Source organism: Staurois parvus, unplaced genomic scaffold (genome assembly GCF_062004578.1).
Source record: "Staurois parvus isolate SC_StPar_1 unplaced genomic scaffold, SC_StPar_1.0 ptg000114l, whole genome shotgun sequence".
In the NCBI taxonomy this organism is placed as follows: domain Eukaryota; kingdom Metazoa; phylum Chordata; class Amphibia; order Anura; family Ranidae; genus Staurois; species Staurois parvus.
This window is the reverse complement of record NW_028317910.1, coordinates 4142087-4162401: the sequence shown is the minus strand read 5'-3', so window position 1 is coordinate 4162401 and position 20315 is coordinate 4142087. Positions and strand designations below refer to the sequence as shown.

At 42.3% G+C, this 20315-nt stretch overlaps 1 protein-coding gene across 1 annotated transcript in view; it reads right to left on the bottom strand.

Annotated features, from left to right (window-relative positions):
- Positions 1-1617: 1617 nt before the first annotated feature.
- The window catches only part of LOC149467385 (potassium voltage-gated channel subfamily KQT member 1-like), a 108340-nt gene continuing 89642 nt past the window's right edge, over positions 1618-20315 (bottom strand). Inside the window, exons 14-18 of the mRNA XM_089671883.1 lie at positions 14170-14245; positions 13516-13610; positions 12424-12464; positions 9643-9704; positions 1618-2474 (exon numbers count right to left, since the gene is read on the bottom strand). Coding sequence (XP_089528009.1) covers positions 2313-2474; positions 9643-9704; positions 12424-12464; positions 13516-13610; positions 14170-14245 — 436 coding nt within the window. The 3' untranslated portion in view covers positions 1618-2312. The remainder of the gene's footprint in view (positions 2475-9642; positions 9705-12423; positions 12465-13515; positions 13611-14169; positions 14246-20315) is intronic.

Genomic DNA, 20315 nt, shown 5'->3' with positions numbered 1-20315 from the left:
AGACAGAGTATTCACAGTCGGTTTTGTTTTTTTTTTGCCCCAATTGCACAGAACAAATGTTTATAGACTTTAACTGGGCAAATAGCTATACACATTCTTTATATGTATGTGTGCCTCTGTAATCATGATACTAAAATAAATACCAATGGTTTTGTAATGGAAAAATCTGTTTCTCATCTACATATTTTACTTAAGGATAAAAAGAAATAAAGGTTTTTTTTTAAACCGTAACACACACTGATAAAAATACCCATATACTGTATATCACAAGTATTATAAAAACAATGACTACAACTCCATAAAACAAGTTTTTTTCTGAGGTTTGGAAAGAGTGGGGAAGGGTTATAACCTTGCTTTCTATTGCTGTATCTGAAGAGAGATTGTTTTTCATTTCCTGTTTGGTCACCTAGACAGACAGTGGGCAAACATTTTCAGCAGGGGGCACAGACAGTAATAAGGACCCATTCACACTGTTCCCTGCTGACTGCAGTGTTCATCCACATGTCTTTTATTGTGTAAACACATGCTTGAACATGCATAGAACAGTGTAAATGACCCCTGAACATCAGGTGAAGGGATACAACTCATGTCAGGGTTTAAAGCTGGAGTTCAGGTATGGCAATTTTTACATAGTTACATTGGACCAGCTTGGAACAATTTAAGTATGTACGTACTATACCTGTTGGATCTCAGTGAAAGCTGGAAGTCCCTGTAGTAGGCATTGCCAACGATTGCCACTGACTTCCAGGTCCAATGCCGGCTTGGGTTCCATTGGCATTTTCTCAATTAATGCAAAATGTTCTCTGAATGGATGAACTGGAGCTTGTGAGTTAACAGCCCTGCTTCTCCACCTTGTCCAGTCAGAGAACACTTTGAATACATTGACAAAATCCCTGTAGTAGGCATTGCCAACGATTGCTACTGATTTCCAGGTCCAATGCCGGCTTGGGTTCCATTAGCATTTTCTCAATTAATGCAAAATGTTCTCTGAATGGATGAACTGGAGCTTGTGATTTAACAGCCCTGCTTCTCCACCTTGTCCAATCAGAGAACACTTTGAATTCATTGACAAAATCCGTGTAGTAGGCATTGCCAACGATTGCTACTGACTTCCAGGTCCAATGCCGGCTTGGGTCCATTAGCATTTTCTCAATTAATGCAAAATGTTCTCTGAATGGATGAACTGGAGCTTGTGATTTAACAGCCCTGCTTCTCCACCTTGTCCAATCAGAGAACACTTTGGATTCATTAAGAAAATCCAAAGTGTTCCCTGACTGGCACCCATGCCAAATGGGAGACCTCCTATGTTCACTATGTAGCAGGACAACTGCTCGGCACGGAACCCAGAAGCTACTGGAGACCACTGGAGTAATGGTGCCTCCTACAGTCATTTCCAGCTTCCACTGGGATCCCACAGGCATGGAACATACATACTTACTCTGGTCCAAGCTGGACCAATGTAACCAGGACCAGGAAGTGGAGGGAAAAGTCATCAATAGATACACAGGGGCAATGGAAACTAGCCACGGGTTCTACCCCTTCCTTTATATTTTGGCTGGAATTGGAATTTAGTGATAAACTTTCATTCTCAATTGCAAAAGAACAGAGACTACGGCATTGGTGTTTCTTGAGCTTTTATTAGTAACAAGGGTTTAGAGGGTCACACACAAAACTGTTAGGTCTTTTTTTATATTCACATGCAGGGAGAGTCAAGCATTTTCGAAACTGTGTCCTGGTGGGGCAACCAGCACACAACAAAACATCGGGACAACATCTCCTGAGGTGCACTTAAGGCAACTGTGTTCAAGATCCTAAAAAAGAGGCAAGTTTTTGCGGCACTGCACTTATTCCTCCTCTAGTACAAATTGCGTGTTTAATCTCATTACTAAAGGATTAATCATACGAGTAGCAGCCGTATTTTGCGAACATATTTCTTTACACATGCGTTGTGACTGAGTGGTCCATGAAGTAGCAGACCTGACATGAGAGCGCCCTGCCAGCTGAGCAGTGTTCTGAGAAGCGCACTGTAGGCAAGAATGCCAATGGTGCCTAACTGCACCAGTGACCATATATATGTACCAGGCCTTTGCAATAGATGTATGGAAGCTTGTCTATGTGGTGGGCGAGAGCAGGGTGGTCACCCTCTTGGAAGCCTTGCCTCTTTGTGACATCTCCAGCATTTCCCACAAGGAAGAGTTGAGGTGACGGTAGCGGGGTTCCTGACACAGGACAATTGCTCACATAGCAATGGTGTAGTTCCTTCAGGTGGCGCTTGGCTCTCAGAGGAGCTGAGGAGTGGCATGCCTTGATAATCAGTATCGGCGGCCTGGCATGGGTGAGCTGTGAGAGGGATGGAGTAGCCTGTGGGGGGCAGGGGACGCTGGCTGTGAGGGGAGCTGTTGGTCCTCTTCTGGCACCAATTTAGCACGGAAGACACGCAGGATCTCGTCTAACTTATGGTCCATTTTGGATACCTACAGCGGAAACACAAACCATGATTTTTAAAAACATTTAACAGTTTTAATATTTTTGCCCAAGGCTATACCCGTGTTCAGCCCAAGCCAGGGGCGGACTGACAACTCATGGGGCCCCCAGGCAATAGGGGATCATGAGGCCCCTGTGTCCTTGCCTAAACTCAAAAAAGCCTATAAAAAAGGTACCAGGGGCATCCCATGGGGCCCCCTACTGACCCCAGGCCCTCGGGCAGTGCCCGATTTTCCAAATGGTCAGTCCACCCCTGGCCCAAGCATGTTTTATCAGTAAAAATAACTAGATGCGTTTCTAAATGCAGAGAATTTAACTCCATTGTAATATTGTGACAGTCTTGTGCCTTGCCAGAAAGGTTGGCTGTCACCCAGTGATCTCACGTATGCAAGTTGAAAGGCTCTGGGATGTCTGTTCTGAGCGCGGAAAATGGGGTATGCAGTTTTCTCCAGGATTGGTATCTTCTGCATTGTGTCCACATTTTACAAGAAACCAGCATGCTGACTGTACAGGGGTGCATAGGCCTTTAAAGCTGCCCATACAATATGCAATCTTCTCTTTCAATATCCTTAGATTTACCCTCAACTCTGTAGTGACAGGGTCTGCCTGATTGCATACCAATTGAAAGTGTTTAGGTTTGACCTCCTGTTTTATGGTTTTGGTAAATCTAAAGGAAAATTGTACAAGAATATTGTATAGTGTATGGCCAGCTTTAGTCAAGGGGCTGTCTATGATGGAGGGCTGGTTCACAGCAGATGCAGTCCAGTGTGTTTTATTCTGCAGCAAAAATGCATGGACAGTGTTTAACAAGGACATATGGATTCCAATGGCTCTAGCTCACACAAGTGCAGTGTGTTCCAGTGTTTACAGCTAAAGTAGAACATGTTGCATTTTTTCACTATAAAACGCACCTAGAGCACAGAAAAACAAATAAAAAAATGCAAGAAAATTCAAATAGAGAAACGCATCCAGAATGAAGAAAATGTTGTAGGAACCAGCCCTAAGACAAGCCGCTGTAGGAGCAGTATGTGTGAAAAAACATGGGAAAAGTGTACAGGTGAAACTCGAAAAATTAGAATATCGTGCAAAAGTTCATTTATTTCAGTAATGCAACTTAAAAGGTGAAACTAATATATGAGATAGACTCATTACATGCAAAGCAAGATAGTTCAAGCCGTGATTTGTCATAATTGTGATGATTATGGCTTACAGCTCATGAAAACCCCAAATCCACAATCTCAGAAAATGAGAATATTGTGAAAAGGTGAAATATTCTCGGCTCAAAGTGTCCCACTCTAATCAGCTAATTAAGCCATAACACCTGCAAAGGGTTCCTGAGCCTTTAACTGGTCTCTCAATCTGGTTCAGTAGTAATCACAATCATGGGAAAGACTGCTGACCTGACAGTTGTGCAGAAAACCATCATTGACGCCCTCCATAAGGAGGGAAAGCCTCAAAAGGTAATTGCAAAAGAAGTTGGATGTTCCCAAAGTGCTGTATCAAAGCACATTAATAGAAAGTTATGTGGAAGGGAAAAGTGTGGAAGAAAAAGGTGCACAAGCAGCAGGGATGATCGCAGCCTGGAGAGGATTGTCAGGAAAAGGCCATTCAAAAGGGTTGGGGACTTTCACAAGGAGTGGACTGAGGCTGGAGTCAGTGCATCAAGAGCCACCACACACAGACGGGTCCTGGACATGGGCTTCAAATGTCGCATTCCTCTTGTCAAGCTGCTCCTGAACAACAAACAACGTCAGAAGTGTCTTACCGGGGCTAAAGAAAAACAGACCTGGTCTGGTGCTCAGTGGTCCAAAGTCCTCTTTTCTGATGAGAGCAACTTTTGCATCTCATTTGGAAACCAAGGACCCAGAGTATGGAGGAAGAATGGAGAGGCACACACTGCAAGATGCCTGAAGTCCAGTGTGAAGTTTCCACAGTCTGTGTTGATTTGGGGAGCCATGTCATCTGCTGGTGTTGGTCCACTGTGCTTCATTAAGTCCAGGGTCAACGCAGCCGTCTACCAGGAGATTTTGGAGCACTTCATGCTTCCTTCCGCAGACAAGCTTTATGGGGATGCTGACTTCATTTTCCAGCAGGACTTGGCACCTGCCCACACTGCCAAAAGCACCAAAACCTGATTCAATGACCGTGGGATTACTGTGTTTGATTGGCCAGCAAACTCACCTGACCTAAACCCCATAGAGAATCTATGGGGCATTGCCAAGAGAAAGATGAGAGACACAATGCAGAAGAGCTGAAGGCCGTTATTGAAGCATCGTGGTCTTCCATAACACCTCAGCAGTGCCACAGGCTGATAACTTCCATGTCACGCCGCATTGAGGCAGTAATTGCTGCAAAAGGGGCCCAAACCAAGTACTGAGTACATATGCATGCTTATACTTTTCAGAGGTCTGATATTGTTCTTATTGATTGCATGTAATATTTTAATTTTCTGAGATTGTGGATTTGGGGTTTTCATGAGCTGTAAACCATAATCATCACAATTATGACAAATCACAGCTTGAACTATCTTGCTTTGCATGTAATGAGTCTATCTCATATATTAGTTTCACCTTTTAAGTTGCATTACTGAAATATATGAACTTTTGCACGATATTCTAATTTTTCGAGTTTCACCTGTATACTCTGGCCTCAAGGAGAGGCGATCTAATCTGACCATGCTGTCACCTGAAGAGGTACTAAGAGCCAATGTGTAAGGCAGGAGTTTCTTTGTCACAAAGCTGAATGTGATAATGTGGGGAGTGTGTGCAGAGCAGACTTGGGGACTACGAAGTCCAGATAGATAGGAGCCTGGAAAATTTCTGTTTTGTTGTTGTGATGCTGAAAACTCCTGCAAGGGTAAACTTGTGTGAGTTTTGGAAGGCTACTTTTAAATAAAAGTGGGTAAAAGCCCTGAAATATACTTCACTGGAAGTGACATTAATGAAAAACACTACATTTGAGTGAACTCTTACAATATCTATACATACACACATCATAGATTGTTGATACAGGAAATTTTCAGTTGCCTTAGGACAGGGGTTCTCAAATTTTCAGTATGAGGGCCACATAGTATATTTTACAAATATTTGCAGACTATAATAAATAAATCCATAAATTAATTAGTTAAATTTAAGTGAATGAATAAACATGCTCTGAGAAAACCTTCACATCAGAAGCCTCCCTACCACATCAGAGCCCCACTTAGATCAGAGTCCCTCCTTACATTGGGGTCCCCAATACAGTCTCCCTTAAATCATTGGGTCCCCATCAGAATCCTATCTTACATCAGGGTCCCATTAAATCAGTGTCCCCATCAGAGTTCCCCTTTCCTCAAGGTTCCATCATTCACCCATTAGATCAGTGTCCCCCAGGGTGGATAAAAATTGATGATTTTTTTTAATTTAAAAAATCAGATTTTTTTTATTTTTTTAAATGTATTTATATAAAATGCTTTTGGAATAAAAATATATCTAAACATAGTTTTCTACTTAAGATACATTAATAATTTAGTTTATTCAGCATGAAATGGAGCTTAGTTATATAGCATGAGGCTGTATATTCTGCAATATTTACATTTTTGGTAAACTCATTCAATGATTCCAAGCTCTGCAAGCTGAGATAACATGCTCTGCATTGATGCATTCACACAATTACACAGTATCCATGAGAAAACACATGAAATAAAAGAATCTGAGTCGTTCTCCAACCTATTAATCTAAAATTGGTTCTGATATCGCTGTTTTACTAACCTGACAGCTTACTATTCTAAAAAGGAAACCTTCATTTGGTTTGGAAATATTAAAGATTCTAACTACCAGCAAGAATGAGTCGGATTCCTTGCATTTAAAGAGCACCTGTCATTTTAAATCCATCACGGCAGCGCCTTTTAGCGGACATCCACTGACCTACTGCCGCCATATCCCTCACCTTGTTGTGTCGCTGCCGCATCACCAGCCGTCCTGTTAAAGTGAATGGGACTGTCGGTGAGTCAGCAACGGGTCAGAGGAGGAGCTGCTGCAGGACAGAGATGGGAGTTGCTCTTTAAAAATTATGATTTAAATCGAGCCTTTTCACTACTGATTTAAATCAACTTAATTTAAATTAAATTCACCCTGGTGTCCCCATCACAGTCCCCCTTACATCAGGGTTCCATCAGTCACCAATTAGATCAGTGTCCCCATCAGAGTCCCCCTTACATCAGGGTTCCATCAGACACCCATCAGATCAGTGTCCCCATCAGAGTCCCCCTTACATCAGGGACCCCATCAGAGTACCCCCTTAAATCAGGGCCCCCATCAAAATCACCCTTACATCAGGGTCCCCTTCACTGGAAACATCCAAATTCAATAATTTGGAGGGGTGTCCACATACTTTTGGCTATACAGTAGATTTTCTGTTGCTCACATTTGGCCTTACAGTGTACTCTGTAAAATTACGCTTGAACTTTCCTTTTGCTAGTTTGAGTTTTAAGACCCCATGTTCTAAACTCCATGTTAAATTAAAATTACTGCCAACCAATAAAATATTTAGTTCACGGAGCAATGCCCTAAGTGAAGCATCCATAACAACCAATCAGAATCCATCTTTTACTACACTAACTTTTGTAAACTGAATTCTGACCTGCAGACGTCACATAGATCTCAGAAGGCAACACTGAAGTACCTCAGCATGACTCATATGTAGAACAAACAGTTGTCAGGATTTGCACTCTTACTTAACGTGTATGGAAATGCTAGCAGTGAACTCCTCTTATTTGCTCCCTATTGCTCTGTGAGCTATACCATTAGAAGTGTTTTGTTGTATCTGTTGATCCTGCCAGCAAGTCAGAGCTGTCCTATGCTCACATCCTGTGTTATCTCAAGGTGTTTATTTACCCACCCCTCTAGTTACCCCACGTATTTTGGAACTACAGAATGTGGTGAACAGGAGGAGGATTTGAGTAGCTTGGCAAAGCAATCCAGGCAGAGTTGACACTACCCCGTACTTGCAGAAAAGGGATAAACCATGGGGGAATGTGCATGTATTGCAGGGATGTACTGAATATGTTTTTTGCCCAAATATTCACTTTAAAACAAACTTTGTCCATGTAGGATATGCCCTGCCTCATGTACCTACCATGAAATCATTGTTGTCCGTCACAGTCTCCTCTTGAGTTTTTTTTTAGTGCAGGTTAGATTTGGTTGCTATTGGAAATGGGGATAACTCAACAAATCTCAATAAATGTGGAAGCGTGTATTGCGTTCACCTGGCCCAGCTGTCAGACCTGAACACAGTAGGGTGATTCGGGGACATGCTGCTGAGTGACACAGACATAATTAGAGGAGCTCATTATGTAGAATAAACGAAGGGTCCGCGTTCTGCTGGCCGTCTGGCTGATTCCAAGCCACAGAGACAATGGTCGCACTCAGCCCGTCCAGCTGCCCAGCGATGCCAGAGCCATGGGTGCTGCCAAGACAGCAGACTGCGTTCCAGCTCACTAGGCCGGCAAGGCTCCTAAAATACCCAAAGTGGGGAAGGAGAGGTAGGAGGGGGCACCGGGCGCTGACCCTGCGCTCCCCTCCATGTGCCAGCCTTGGATTTCAATGGCATTATTCAGGCCTGGGAAAATGTCAGCATTATCAGGGAGGTGCCAAGAAGAAAAAAAGAAAAGCCAGAGAGGGCAGGAGATGGGAGCGGGGCTCTGCAGAGTGCCAGGCCGAGCAGCCAACAATCACCCTTTTTTAATTTAAAAATACATTAAAAAACAACTCCAGGAAAGTACAAATATCAGCCTTTGGTTCACTTATGTATTCTTTAAAAGTCACAATATAATATTTCAGGTGTCATTACCTAAAATCTGCTGCACACCAGTTGAAAGCTGGGATGAGGCTTATAGCTGGAGCTGTGTTAGAAGCTCTTGGACAAAAGGAAGACTTGCGGGGAGAAAAGGTATCAAAGTGGGCATCACCAGCTGGGGATGTGTACCTACTAGACCAAAGGTCAGAAGGAGGCAGGGCATGAGGTCTGCAGAGACACAGGATTTCATATGGGTTGTTACCCTCCCATGCTATATAGTATCAAGAGTGGAAATGAGTGGACATATGATCCCATGAAGAGAAAAAAACAACAGGTTCTCTTAAATAGTACATGCTCACATTTTCTTTGCCCTCCTGCTGTTCCATTCTCTGGCTTAATGGTTATCACGTCTGCTTTGCAGCACTGGTGTCCTAAATTCAAATCCCAGTTAAATAACCATCTACATAGAGTTTGAATGTTCTCCCTGCACTTGCATGGATTACCTCCTTCACTCCAAAGACATGCTGGTAGGTAATTGGCTCCTGTCCAAACTGGCCCTAGTACTGTATGTATGCATGTGGGACAGAGATGTTAGATTGTAAGCTCCAAGAGGACAGGGATTGAAGTGGATGTAAAGCACAGCATAATATGTTGGTGCTAAATAAATACCTGTGATAAAAAATAATATTTTAACTACTGGAAGCAAACACAAACACTGCTACTTCAGACATATGAATCCATTGTGACCGTGCTAGCGCTTGGCAATTGGGAAACAAATGATGTCATGTCACGCAAGGGTGGGGAGGTACAGGGATCCTCTCTTTGCTGGGCAGTAAAGCCATACTGAGTATGTGCACCTGCAAAGTAAGTATAGGGCCCCACGGGCAGCACAGTGGCTAAATGGTTAGCACTTCCACCTGGCAACACTAGGGTTGTTGGTTCAAATCCCAACACATGGCACCACCTGCCTGGAGTTTGCATGTTCTCCCTGTGCCTGCATGGGTTTCCTCCCACACTCCAAAGACATGCTGGTAGGTGAATTGGCTGCTGTCTAAATTGGCCCTAGTATGTGTATGTATGAATGTAAGCCCATTAAAAGCAATGAGAGACTGACAGCTCCCTCAGCTAATCACAGTTGCTGGCATATAATTGCACATGGATGGAACAATTACCTGTGAATGGTTGACCCTGGACACAGACAGGCCCCCGCTAGGTCTCCAGTATGTAATATCTAATGGCCCCATGAACAAATGTAAATGGGGCATTAAACTGGAACAGTTGCTGTGTCCTGCATAGACATCCTCTTAACCTTCTATTTCAATTGGAGATGTGCAACCCCTCCAAAAGTACTATATTTATGTTGAATCCATCACCCGCCATTACCTTTTCCTCGAGACGCATGAGCCTTGCCCCAACTGTGTAGTATCCTTTATCGACTCCTTTCTCTGCAGAGAAATGCAAGATTGTTATCAGTCTAACTCAACTAAGGCAAAAGTAACAAAGTAACTTTGTATCAATAACAATGCACCATCAATGTATCAGTAACAATGCACCATCAATGTATCAGTAACAATGCACCATCAATGTATCAGTAACAATGCACCATCAATGTATCAATAACAATGCACCATCAATGTATCAGTAACAATGCACCATCAATGATACTTGGTTACCATAAGAAGCTTTCCAATAAAGCTGAACTTCAGGCAAACAGCTAAACATGCAGAAAACACATGAAAATACGCATAAAATACTAATATTGGAATGTTTTATCTGCCAAGGATCCATATTTCTGTCCATCCAGTCCTGAGATATACACAACTCTGCCACATAGCACAGCCCTGTCTGGCAGGGAAGAGGATCAGATTTTTTTTCCTCTGCTGCAACTAAAGGATATCTATACACAAGTACAAAAATGTAATAGATTGCAGCTTACCAGTCCTTAGATGTGGCAGCTGATATAGTTTTCCTTTTTCAGGATAGGAACATTTTGAGCAAGTATAGGAATCACCTGCTGATTTTGCCAGAGATGCAGTGTCCTTGACACTTCCCGTGAGCTGACCCTAAAGTAAACTAACAATCTTACATGCCTTCCATTCTATTTTCTGTAAACTACTAATTCCTCACTCCCCATGTAATGGAGATAAATTGAGAAGGACCCTATCACAGTCCTACTCAGTAAAGTAGCATAGGGTGACAACCATAGCTCCCTCCATAGATACAGTGGTGGACTGAGCATATCATATGTACTCTCCAGCGCCTCAGGATATGCACAGCCAAAAGGGAAGCCAAGGGTACCAGGACAGCGACAACCAAAGGAAATGTTCAAGGGGTGCAGCCCTCCTCAGACGGGGAAATCAGCCACTGGATAGAGAGAAAACAGGTGGCGCACACACCTAGTGCATTATCCAAGGTTTATTGTAGGAATGAAATAATAAAAACATACTCACAGACGAAGCATGTATCTATAAAGCATAGAAAGAAAGAGCATCAACAGCGAGGCTCTTTCTTTCCAGACATCATACATCAGTATCAGAGGTTGGTCATCAGCTCTGAGGAAAGGGATTCGTCCCCGAAACGCGTCAGCCATTTCACTGCACTGACAGTGAGAACACCTTGCCCGCCGTTGTGGCCATTGTCATTTTTCTATGCTTTTTAGATACATGCTTCATCTGTGAGTATGTTTTTATGATTTAATTCCTACAATAAACCTTGGATAATGCACTAGGTGTGTGCGCCACCTGTTTTCTCTCTATCCAGTGGACTGAGCATAGTCACACAAGAACTGGTAGTAGATTTGCAATACCCCCAGGTCAAAATAAATGAAAAAAGCTAGCAAAAAGAAAACTAATGCAGCTACTACATCTAAGGACTACTAAGCTGAAAAATATTACATTTTCGTTTTTTAGTTTAGATATACTTTAAGTAACACTTACAGGTCTTGTCCCACCCGTAGCCTGTGACTGGACAAAGAAAAAAGAAGCATCATCTCTCTGATCTCTCCTTCTATCAGCATGTCCTGTGTTAGCATATAAGCAGGGCAACACAACTGTTTGGCTCCTTGTGCTGGTTCTCCCTCTCTGAGTTAGGTATAGCTACAGTTGGCAGGCTTCAGGAGGTGATCCTGCTACCTCCTACATGTCCACTTTTTTTTAACCCCAAAGGGGACTTTGTAGTAACGAATCGCACCACATCCATGAGCTGAGCATTTGGTTCGTGGCTGTGGAGCGCTCCCACTGAAATCAATAGACAAGTTTGACAGGTAAAGTCTCCTGTCAAATTCTGCAACCCAAGTAAAAAATGGCGAGGACGAGAAGCGAAGCATTGCAGCATGTGTACAGCCCTGTCAAACTGTAATGTTAGAGTCTGGGTGGACTGCCAGGGGAGGTAAAATTATGGCTCAGTCACCTGATAGTAAAGGCTTAATTAAAAAAAAATGACAAACAAGTTATACTTACCTGCTCTGTGCAAGGGTTTTGCACAGAGCAGCCCTGATCCTCCTCTTCTCGGGCCCCCCGTTGGCGCTCCTGTCCCCCCTGCTGAGTGCCCCAATTGCAAGCTGTTTGCTCTGGAGGCAACTGCTCTCCCAAGCCTAGCTCTTTGTGTCCATAAGACACACAGAATGGAGCTTGGCTCGGCCCTGCCCCCCTCTCCCTCCTCACTAGCTGTGATTGACAGCAGCAGGAGCCAATGACTCCAGCTGCTGTCTCTGAGCCAATGAAGAGGAAGAGAGCTGAGACAGCAGCTGTTATCTCTTGCACATCGCTGGATCGGGATCAAGCTTGGGTACGTATTAGGGGGGACCAGGGGCGGACTGACCATTTGGAAACTCGGCACTGCCCGAGGGCCCGGGGTCAGTAGGGGGCCCCATGAGATACCCCTGGTACCTTTTTCATAGGCTTTTTTGAGTTTGGGCAAGGACACAGGGGCTCCATGATCCCCTACTGCCCGGGGGCCCCATGAGTTGTCAGTCCGCCCCTGGGGGGACTGAGGTGGGAGCTGCATACTAAAGGTTTTTTTTACCTTCATGCATAGAATGAGTAAAGTAAAAAACATTCAGGCTTTACAATCACTTTAAGATATATATCTAATGATAGGTCCATTTTAAAAATTGTGCCCCGTACAAATGGAAATTGGAAGTTTATAAAGAGAGGTGCACATTACCTGGCAGAAAAAGGCCTGGCTTCCCTAGGGAATGATCCAATCTGTAGAGAGGAGGAATAGAAAATACTAATACCGTCATCATCATCATCCCCATCATTATCATTCATCTTAACCCATCTTCGTCATCAATCATCAATTATTCATTATCAATCTTCATCCATCATCATCGCGGGTGGTGCAACTTTTCTCTGTAGCAGCTGCTGCTGTTAGCTTTTACAGCACTTGGAGACAGATACTCACTGCAGGGGAGTGTATCCCCCCCCCCCAACAAAATAGAATACTAATATGTTGTGTTCTGCTTTTGAGCCAGAAAGTAAACCCTTGGATCCTTTTCACATATTAAAGACTCTTGGTTTGCTTCTTTGATAAAAGAGTCCTGTCTTTTGCACATCTCATTAGCTCAGTATATTTACTCCAAAGTTTCAGTGCTGCAAATTCTGCCTCAAAGCAAGCTACATCTGCAGTGCAATCTATTTAGCTAACCCTAGGTGCTTAGACAATGTTCTGTAATGTATTAATTTGTAGAACAAAGATCTTTTACAGTATAAACAATACATAGTTGAAAAAATAAATTTTTTTAAAACAGTTCAAAAACATATAAGTATAAAGACATCCCTACTATCGCCTTAAAATTACAAATAATAAAAAAAAAAAGTAATTACAAGGACCGCATCAGCGGTGGGTGGTTCTTGTAATGATGTGTAAATGCCAATTAATGTAGTGCTACTTTGAGCTGATCCTGTGTGATGACACCATCCTCAAAGGGCGTTCATGACAGCCTGGGCTCTACGGATTGACAAAAAGCACGTACTGTGAAGGCAGCTTGGAATTTAGCTGCTGATTTTACTTTTACCATTGATACTTTTTTTTTTAATTTAAAAAAAAAAAAAAAGCTAAAATAAATATAAAAAACAGCAATATTGATAATAATAGTTGGTGATTTATCTTTCTGACTATGAAATAGTGTTGTGTCCACTCTCACTTTTTGGAGATCGTGACACTCAATTTTCCATTCCCCCCCTCTGTCCCCAGGTCAGGATTCTCAACCCTCTGAATACACACACCCTTTGTATGGATATTTCAGTCCTTTACCTCCTCTGCAGTTCCTTGATGCGCACCATCATATTCAGGTGTCCCTGGGAATATTGTTCAATAACATCTCGGACGTCGTACGGCTTCCGAGCTTGCTGGGAGGGTGGGTGAAGTTGTCAGAAAAAGATTAAAGGCAGATAATACAACAGATACAAATATATTATTTACCTTTATGCCTAGTCTTCTATTTAGAAACTCCTGAAGATTAAATACTGCCTAGCAGGTTATCGTCGGCTACATCTGACCAATTTGGTCAGTCAAATTCATCTTTTATAGTCAGATACACATAGACTTACCAGGCAGTGTAGGAATTTTATTAACTTATTGTGGCTAGTTAGATCAATGTAAACTCAGCCACATACATTGCAGTACGACTGTACCATCTTCTTTAGATTTAGATTTGGCTATTTACAAAGCTTTCACTATGATCAGGTGATCAGGAGCCAGTCTTACCAGCATCTAATTGTCACTCTGAGACCAGGAACTGCTGGTGACACCTCCATGCTAGGAATGCACACTCTCACCATAAACACATGTGTGAAGAAATGAATGAATTAAAGCCCACTGCCTTGATGCTCACAAACCCTGATAACACCCCAGTTTAGAAAGGTTCTTACTGATGGTTGGTTTCTGAAGATAAATTATTTCCGGTACCTGGAATTTTCTGCGGGCAACAAAGTACTGCATTCTCCGCATGACCTTCACCGCTGTCCTGTGAGCTTCTGTCAACCTGCAGGAAAGTGCGTGACAGTTCAAACAGAATGTTGGACTCCAAACACAGAGCAAGCATGCTGACACAACACATATACTACGAGGAGTAGTCGTACACTGCATATATACTCAGAGGGTGTACATCCAGGGGAGTAAAATCACACAGCATATACACACAGAGGAGTATACCCACACAACATGTCCACTCAGAGGAATACACCCACACAACATGTCCACTCAGAGGAATACACCCACACAACATGTCCACTCAGAGGAATACACCCACACAACATGTCCACTCAGAGGAATACACCCACACAACATGTCCACTCAGAGGAATACACCCACACAACATGTCCACTCAGAGGAATACACCCACACAACATGTCTACTCAGAGGAATACACCCACACAACATGTCCACTCAGAGGAATACACTCACAAAACATGTCCACTCAGAGGAATACACCCACACAACATGTCCACTCAGAGGAATACACCCACACAAAATGTCCACTCAGAGGAATACACCCACACAAAATGTCCACTCAGAGGAATACACCCACACAACATGTCTACTCAGAGGAATACACCCACACAACATGTCCACTCAGAGGAATACACCCACACAACATGTCCACTCAGAGGAATACACTCACACAACATGTCCACCCAGAGGAATACACCCACACAACATGTTCACCTAGAGGAATATACCCACACAACATCTCCACTCAGAGGAATACACCCACACAACATGTCCACTCAGAGGAATACACCCACACAACATGTCCACTCAGAGGAATACACCCACACAACATGTCCACTCAGAGGAATACACCCACACAACATGTCCACTCAGAGGAATACACCCACACAACATGTCCACTCAGAGGAATACACTCACACAACATGTCCACCCAGAGGAATACACCCACACAACATGTTCACCTAGGAATACACTCACACAACATGTCCACTCAGAGGAATACACCCACACAACATGTCCACTCAGAGGAATACACCCACACAACATGTCCACTCAGAGGAATACACCCACACAACATGTCCACTCAGAGGAATACACCCACACAACATGTCCACTCAGAGGAATACACTCACACAACATGTCCACCCAGAGGAATACACCCACACAACATGTTCACCTAGAGGAATACACTCACACAACATGTCCACTCAGAGGAATATACCCACACAACATCTCTACTCAGAGGAATATACCCACACAGCATGTCCACTCAGAGGAATATACCCACACAGCATGTCCACTCAGAGGAATACACCCACACAGCATGTCCACTCAGAGGAATACACCCACACAACATTTACACTCAGAGGAATACACCCACACAGCATGTCCACTCAGAGGAATACACCCACACAACATGTCCACTCAGAGGAATATACCCACACAGCATGTCCACTCAGAGGAATATACCCACACAGCATGTCCACTCAGAGGAATACACCCACAAAGCATGTCCACTCAGAGGAATACACCCACACAGCATGTCCACTCAGAGGAATACACCCACACAGCATGTCCACTCAGAGGAATACACCCACACAGCATGTCCACTCAGAGGAATACACTCACACAACATGTCCACTCAGAGGAATACACCCACACAGCATGTCCACTCAGAAGAATACACCCACACAACATGTCCACTCAGAGGAATACACCCACACAGCATGTCCACTCAGAGGAATACACTCACACAACATGTCCACTCAGAGGAATACACCCACACAGCATGTCCACTCAGAAGAATACACCCACACAACATGTCCACTCAGAAGAATACACCCACACAACATGTCCACTCAGAGGAAAACACCCACACAACATGTCCACTCAGAGGAAAACACCCACACAACATGTCCACTCAGAGGAATACACCCACACAGCATGTCCACTCAGAGGAATACACCCACACAGCATGTCCACTCAGAGGAATACACCCACACAGCATGTCCACTCAGAGGAATACACCCACACAGCATGTCCACTCAGAGGAATACACCCACACAGCATGTCCACTCAGAGGAATATACCCACACAGCATGTCCACTCAGAGGAATACACCCACACAGCATGTCCACTCAGAGGAAAACACCCACACAACATGTCCATGCAGTGTGTAAATTCAGGGGCAAGCACCCACACATTATGTACACTCAGGGGAGAACACCCACATAATATGCACTACTTTATTCTGCTACACATATAGATAAATATAACACCAGTTTTTATGGTATTCTGCAATAAATTGTTCAGAAAGGTGAAACTTTGCTCAAGCATTATGTAAAGAAGAGCCAAGCCACTGTTTTGAAAGATGGTTTTCTGCTAATTACAAGACAGAATCTAAAATATCAATGAGCATTTTTCTGAGCCAGAATAAAACTGGTCATAGATCCAAATTCAGTTGGTTCAGCAGGGACAGTTTCAAACAGTACTGGAATATAAACAGAGATCCTCCTGCACAAAAGGTGAATAACCCTACTGTAAGCTGCCAACACTTAATCTGTTACCCAAACAGTGAAAATACCAAAATTACATAAATAGTGCAGCGCTCAAAAACTAACCTATATATACAAATAACTGTGCTCACATGCAATAGTGACACACATATGGTGAAATAACCTAAATATCAAGTGCCACTTAATGATGATCTAAGGTGTTCATAAAGATATGAAAAACGCTTATATACAACGTGGTAAAGAATGCATAAAAACGCATAAATATCAAACGCATAAATACATATAAAAAATAATTATAAATAATTTATAAAGTGCTCCAAATGTGGTAATGAGACCACATTCAATCAAATATATCTTCCAAAAAATCAAGCAAAAAAATAGTCCATAAAAAATAGTGGCAAACACATGCAAAGTGAAAAAGGTGCAAAAATATGCTAAAAAATTGTGCAAAGAAAAAGTGTCCTTGTTCCACAGCAGTGCAAATCTTCCCCTCCTACGGCTAAATTGCCTCCTCACCTCCTTACATCGACCCCTAAGGGCCACACAGCATTCAGGATCTCTCTGGATCCTTATCTCCTGGAGATCAGCACTTCTCCTGCCGTCCTGGATCACTCTGAAGGTATTCCCATTACCCCCACTCAGAAGCTTCTATAGGATAATTACTCACCATCCAGTGAGCAAGAAAGAAAGAGATCCTCTAAGTGCAGTATTTATCAGAGCCAAACGACACTTTAATAACAATGGTTTTACACAAGCATATAGCCACTCACATGTTTTTCCATTCCTCTCGACATGTGGGTGTACTGCATGTAATTAGAAGGACTTCCTGGGTATACCAAGATGGCGGTTGGCACCGGAAGTGCGTCACCGCGTACCGGAAGTTCGGCGTACTGGCGTGCCTACGCGTTACGTCACTCTTACTCGTGACTTCCTCTGGGCTTTGCCCTATGCACGCCTATCCTCCCTTAAGTAGCGGACCTCCTCTGATGACTAATTGTCGGTCCACCCCCTTCTACATTTACACGGAGCGGCCATTTTCTTGGAGCTCATCTCCACTCCAGGAGTGAGGACACCTCTTTCAACCCTAGGGATAGATATGAACGCCAAGCATTCCATCCATCCCTACGATCATCCACCCGACCCTGATTTTTAAAAATTGCTTTATTGAAAACAATTAAAAGAACAACATTTAATATGGGGATTTTAAAATCATTACATAATAGGCTTATACTGTTTTCCAGGATAACTATAGGACCCCAATTGGATACTCCTAAATATTACATACTATCAGTACTAAAAATATACTATTCTTTATTACTAAAATCCATAGAATTATAAATAGCAGAGAAAATTTGGGATTAATTTAAAATAAATTTTGGAGTCATTTTAATATTTGTTCATTCATTATTTATAGATAGATAAATGGGATACCACAGCAATGGAATCCCTATTTATTCCATTACCTACAATTCACCCACACATTTACAAAATTGACTTAAATATCTACACATAAATAAATTATTTGTCATAGCCATGATTCTTCATAAGATAGTTAAAAATCATTTAAAAATCACTAATAAAACATTACTAATAAAACAGTACAAATTGAACTGATTAAAAATCACTGATAAAACAGTTCAAATCGAACTCGACATTTAACCCCTTAGGGACCTGTGTTTGCATATAATAGATCCACTTAGACTCAGTCTGACTCAGAGATAACACTTTATTGCTACCCCTCCAGTGTTTCTTAAACTTTTCCACACCCCAGAATTTCATTTTTCTGGGGTCTTTATTGTGGTACATAGCAAAATGTCTAGAGACATTGTGTTTTGGGAACCCTTTTCTAATGTTTTGGACATGTTCCCTCAGTCTCTTCCATAATGGCCTTTTAGTTCGGCCTATGTACTGGAGTCCACACTGACACTCTATACAGTACACTACCCCTTCGGACCTACAAGTGATAAAATCTTTAATATCATATTTCTGACCGGTGGAGGTGGCAATAAAATCCTTACGTCTTCTGTTTAATCGTTCCGTAGCTACACAAGCGAAACAGTTCTTACACGGAAAAAAACCTTTTTCGTTCAGGAAAGTGATATGATTCTTTATTGGGGGATCTAAAACATTCTTAACCACCTTCGATCTTATTGTGGGAGCTTTTCTATAGATGAATCTCGGAGTATCCGGTAATGACCCCCCTAGTACAGGGTCCAACTTCAAAATACCCCAATGTTTTCTGTAAATATTCTCTACCTTTTTAAAATGTGTATTAAAATCCAATACCACCGCAATTTGGAAATCTGCTTTTTCATCTTTACTTTTATCCCTTAAGAACTGCTCTCTATTAATATTGCCCACTTGGTCTATTTCTGATAATATCCTCTCTTCAGGGTACCCTTTTTGTATAAATCTTGACCCCAGCATTTCTGCTTGATTCAAATAATCACTCTTAGAGGTGCAGTTCCGTCTCAGTCTTACAAACTGCCCCTTAGGGATATTATACAGCCAGGATGGGTAATGGCAGCTCCCCATAGGGATATATCCATTGCGATCGACCATTTTGAAATGCGTTTTGGTTTCTAATTTACCATTTAAAATCCTAATATTAAGGTCTAAAAAATTTAACTCTTCCTTGCTCCACTCCCATGTAAATTTAATATTTTTATCATTTGTATTAAGGTTCGTTAGAAAAACTTGTAAGGTGGTCAATTCTCCTTCCCATACGATGATTACATCATCGATGTACCTTTTATATATATTTAACTCTTTGGGGTACTCTTGATATACCATTTTGCTCTCCCAATGTGCCATAAATAGGTTTGCTACACTTGGCGCAAACCTGGCCCCCATCGCAACACCTCTTATTTGTTTAAAATAATTTTTGTCATGCCAGAAATAGTTATGATGTAAACAAAACTCCAAACACTCTAATATATATTTGCTTTGTGTCCAGGGTAGATTGCTATATGTCCTGAGGCCCCAACTCACTGCTTCCATTGCATCATTATGTCCGATGATTGTATATAGTGAGGAGACATCTGCACTCGCCATATACAACTCACATCCTCCTCTTACTTCTTCTAATGTTTGGATAAGTTGTTTCGTGTCTCTCAAAAAAGACTGAGTACGTTTAACCACCGGTTGCAGGAATTCGTCTATGTATTGTCCCATTCTTGCTAAAACTGACTGTATGCCATTTACTATGGGCCTTCCAGGTGGATTTACAGCATCTTTATGGATTTTCGGAACTGTATATATGACTGGTATTCTGCATGTATCTGGCGTGAGAAACCTTGCTTCTTTTTTATTCAAAATATTTTTCTCCACGCCTTTTTTCACCAATCTCTCCAGCTCTTTTTTATATTGTACCGTGGGGTCTTTTTTCAGGACTTCATAAGTATGAATATCACTTAATTGTTTGGCTAACTCACCTGAATAGTAATCTTTGGACAAAACTACGATGCCTCCCCCTTTGTCCGCTGGTCTGATTACTATGTCATCTCTCTTACTGAGTTTTTTGATACCTATTTCCATACCTATATTCTTATTGATTTTAGGGATAGTTAGTCGTTCTAAGTCAAG